The 4,487-nt window shown below is 41.7% G+C and overlaps 1 protein-coding gene and 1 pseudogene across 1 annotated transcript; one reads left to right on the top strand and one right to left on the bottom strand.

Annotated features, from left to right (window-relative positions):
* Positions 1–1,841: 1,841 nt before the first annotated feature.
* Positions 1,842–2,648, bottom strand: LOC137298619 (uncharacterized). The gene has a single exon (XM_067830910.1). It carries the CDS (start codon positions 2,646–2,648, stop codon positions 1,842–1,844), a length of 807 nt encoding a protein of 268 aa, XP_067687011.1.
* Positions 2,649–3,154: 506 nt separating this feature from the next.
* Positions 3,155–4,278, top strand: LOC137298618 (uncharacterized; annotated as a pseudogene).
* The last annotated feature ends 209 nt before the right edge of the window (positions 4,279–4,487 follow it).

Below are 4,487 nucleotides of genomic sequence, written 5' to 3'. Positions count from 1 at the left end.
GACAAATTGACAATACACGTAATCACCACAATGTAAATTATGATGATTTGAGAGAAAAACACTGTTTCTGTTTTGGCCACTTTTCGACCTAGCAAAGTCCAACTTTCACCAGACCTGCTGCGTGAGAGAGGTTGTGTCTCTACTGTCTCTTCCATGATAAATGACGTTGAAAAGAGTTTACATTGTGCTTTTATACTGTTTCACATCTGCTTCTGGGATCCAAGAATTGTATTTTTTCGACCAATGAAGCCATTTCACTATGACTTCTTTCCGTTTATTTCTGGTCCGTGTTTTGACAATGTCTTGAATTCTATACTCTTGATCTGGGTTCTCTATTACGGCTTGTAGCTCTGATGAATAAAACGCACCTTCAATAGGATCACCACCCCAGTCTTTCAACTTGTACATGTCATTGTCTTGTGACCAACATCTCCTGATGACTGTAAAGATTTCACCGGACCACTTCTCCTGGTATTCTCTGTCAAATGGTCTCCTAAGATGACTCACTCTGACCTTATCCCCCACCTTGAAGGTGAAGTTCTTTTTACTGAGTTTAAATGTCCGGGGTTGAATTAAATATTGAGAGAGTCGCACTTCATCTTCATCTTTATGAGTTACACTAGCAGGCGACTGTCCTAACATTCTGTGTTTGGTGTGGTTGTAACTCTTGACTACATCTTGTAAGATATCCACATACCTGTTTTTAAAGTGTTTCAACATGTAACGATACAGTCTCATTTTAATGGTTTTAATCACTCTCTCAGCATAAGGGGCTTTGGTTTCATTCAGTGTAAACAGCTGACTTACATTATGCTTTTTCAAAAAAGCTTTTACCCACTGATTCTTAAATTCTGAACCCATGTCGGTTTCCGTGTTTCGGTTTTCCATAAGTTGGTGAGGGCTTTCACCACTTCTTGACCTTTTGAAGACAGGAGTGGGAATTACCCACAAATAACGTGAAAATAGATCTATGATGACCAAGAGGTATTTGACCCCATCATTGTACTTTGCCAGTGATACCATGTCCATGAGATCAGACTGCCAGTGACTGTCTACACCTTCCACTATATACTTATTTCGTGGAAACTTTCTTCTGACTTGATGCGTCATCGTATAGTTCTCCTGACCTTTCAACCATTTCTGGATTCGATGTAGACCAATTTTAAACTGACCCTCAGCTTTGACAGCGTCGTATAACTTCTGGGGTCCAGCATAACTACCAGGATGTTCTGGATCATAATAGATCCTGTTCAAGTAGTCTTCCCAAGGTGCCATCTCAAACTCAACTAAACATGACTCACATGCATCATGCTATATATATATTTAAGCAAAACCCAAGACAAACATACAATACAATACTTTATTTACAGCAAGGACAATATTTACAACACCTTTTTACGGATGTACATTAACATTTTTCCCAACAAGTTTTCCCCTGGCCATTTCCAGGGTTTGTCAATATCTGGATGGGATGCATCAATTCCTATTGCCCATCGTTTATCAAAGGGGCTAGCTTCAGCTAAGGGCTTAGGAGAGGATCGAATCAATATATGTTTCAAGTCACTGTTCTGGGAGAATTTAGCCATGACAGCCTTTGTCATAACATCAAGACTGACAGTGTCCCACGCTTTCTGAGTAAAACCTTTCACACATCGCCCAAGACGTTTTTGCTTTGCTGGTGAAGTTTCCTGTAGTATAGACTTTGCACTGTCCAAATCTCCAAAGTACATTGCTTTAGAGTACATGTAACACTGCTCAACACAATTAAATGTCATACCATTCAAGGTAAACACCGATGGATGAAAGTTGCTGAAGGGTGATTTCCATCCGTAGAAAAATAGTCAGTTACTCCACATGTCATATCCAGAAGGGTTGCAAAAAGAACACATAAGATATCCCATCTGGTTCTGATGATCCTCTTGTGCCATACAGGGAACCATGTTCTTCAGTTCGGGTACAAAGTCTGCCATCACTTCCACACAGTAACCTAGTTTCTTCCACTGATCCATGGACAGCAGAATACCTTTGGCACGAGGAACCATAGACTGCATAGAGTTATCCCAACAACACTGTCGAATCTCTATCCCCGTACTATCCATGGTAACAAACACATTGGCTCCCAAATGCCATTGGGAGTTAGGTTTCCCTTCCTTGACAGCCTCTTCAATGGATCGAATAGCTCCAGGGAGTTCCATCCAGTGTTTCAAACTCAATACAATACCCCTCTTCGTTGGGTAGGCCATGCCACTCGGGTACACTTCATACTTTCTCACATGTATGCTCAAAACATCGTCCCATGTCTTGGCTGTCACATACACATTGTCACCTAGATGTAAATGGCATCTGGGATCCTGTAGTTCAGTCATCTCCTGATCTGTCTCAAGTCCCAGTAATGTTAGGGCCTGTATCTCCCCGCATTCCTCTAGGGCTTTGCAAAACAGGGTGTATGCTTGAGGCCCTCGTCTACGTAACATGTTGAGTAACTCTCTGGCCCGGTCAAAGGACAGTTTCTCCATAATCTCCGCTTTCATGAGGCAGGTAAGGACGTTAAACTGCACGAGTTTGTCGACCACCTCTTCTACACGCTGTATGGCCTGCACGAGATCAGAATAATTCTTCCTTAGGATCTCCCGGTGAACCGTTTCCATTTTCTGTCTTCAAAGTAAACAGCTACCAGAATCAGTAGAGTCAGGAACATAGACTGGAGAGGTTACGTTCTCTTTGGCAAGTGAAGTCGGAATGATCTGGAGGGCTGTTTGGGGGACCTTATATGACCCAGCTGAATCTAAAAATAAGTTGTGGGGGATTCCATGTGACTCATACTCTAAATATAGACACACCAGGTGTTCACATAATAGATTTCCATATACAATAGAGAGGAGTGACTCATACTCTAAAAATAGACTCACCAGGTGTTGACACAATGGATCTCCATATACAATAGAGAGGAGTGACTCATGGTCTAAAAAAAGATTTTGACTCTAAAAAAACTAGGTCAAATGTGGGAGCATATAGGCCCCTATACTACTGCTGTTCATGGTTTCGGAAATCGAAGTCATCAGCTCTGTTCTTACCTATCCCGGTTGCCGTTTCAGTTACCTATATTGTTATCGCCGCCAACTACTTGAAGATTTACCCATGGTCCTCTGCAAAAATGGTCCCAAATACACTTGACGTTACAAACAGTTTGGACACCTCCGGAGAAGAAGTTCGATCTGAGAATGGTGTAAGAATATCCAAAGGTTCAAATCGAGACTTGACCTTGATCCCAATGTTGGATGGGAGACAATCCAAGATGGACACTCACCATATGTCAAACACTAAATATCTTATATACAGGTGTGCTAAATCTGATCTCTGTGGTGGATGGTCCGATAGACTGAAGGGCATTTTAACTGGTTTGTACATCTCCATAGCAACTCGGAGAAAGTTTGGTATCGACATTACATCCCTACCGTGTAACCTGACGTCATTCCTAATTCTGTTCCCTGGAATGAAGCCAGGTTTGAAGTGATAGGAGATGGCAGGTCAGCAGTTGTGTACAATGAGATGGGCAAAGTCAGTTTCATTAGCAAATCGAAAACTCTGAATTTTACCGCCTGGTTGAAAAATGACATTGCATATTTTCTTGTCAATTTGGATTATGTTGATTCCCTCAAGGTCAACAGAGTTCATTGGAAAGAATTCTCATGGATGGAAAATAAGACAAGGGACCAAGTCTTTGCCACAGCGTCCAAGACTTTATTTTCTTTATCAGCATCTTTGAAAGAAGCCTTATCACGGTTTCTATCAAGAGCTAAACCAAGGGGATCATCGAAGCTCGTTTGGGCACAGATTCGACTTTTTAAAAATCCTTCAAATCCAAATGACAATAAAAATCCTAGAGGAGCTACGATGCAAGATGTGCAAAAGATTTGGAACTTCTTTAGAAATTTTAGTGATCCGTCAACATACAAAATATTTGTCACTCCCGACTCCGAAACTGTCATGCAACAAGCCCGGAAGTTATTTCCAAGCCAAATTATGGAAAGCGAAGGAAAGGTGTTTCATATGGAACTGGGCACTGATAGAAGATCACGTTGCGATGGATGGAAGAAGGGTATTCTGGACCAGCACGTGCTGATGTCGTGTGACGTTCTGGTGTTGACATTTAGTGGCGTAGGTCGGGTAGCCGCTTACGTCAGAGGGACGCCGAAAGGCCTTTACTGTATGGTCGAACACAAGCTGGTCAAGTGTTCGCCCAGCGAACTCCGTCCGCTGTTCAATGTGTACGGATAACTTTGTTATGTTCACCAGTCTGTTCAGTACATATACTCATGGAAAAAATAAGGGAACACATAAAAGCAAAGATATTCTTTTTCTAGGTTTCGTCGAATGCCTTGTTTTCAACGAGTATATTTGTAATCGATCTTCCACATGTATGTCATGTTCCTTAGGTATGAAAAGGTTCCTTTAACACAACAATACTGTATTTCCAAAGCGGCGTT

Source organism: Haliotis asinina, chromosome 10, assembly GCF_037392515.1.
Source record: "Haliotis asinina isolate JCU_RB_2024 chromosome 10, JCU_Hal_asi_v2, whole genome shotgun sequence".
Classification (NCBI taxonomy): Eukaryota; Metazoa; Mollusca; class Gastropoda; order Lepetellida; family Haliotidae; genus Haliotis; species Haliotis asinina.
The sequence above is the reverse complement of the archived record's forward strand: the minus strand, read 5'-3'. Positions and strand labels throughout refer to the sequence as shown.

Bases quoted from the DNA above. Each gene is read 5' to 3' on its own strand.
- LOC137298619 (XM_067830910.1), bottom strand. From the start codon at position 2,648: ATGGAAACGGTTCACCGGGAGATCCTAAGGAAGAATTATTCTGATCTC.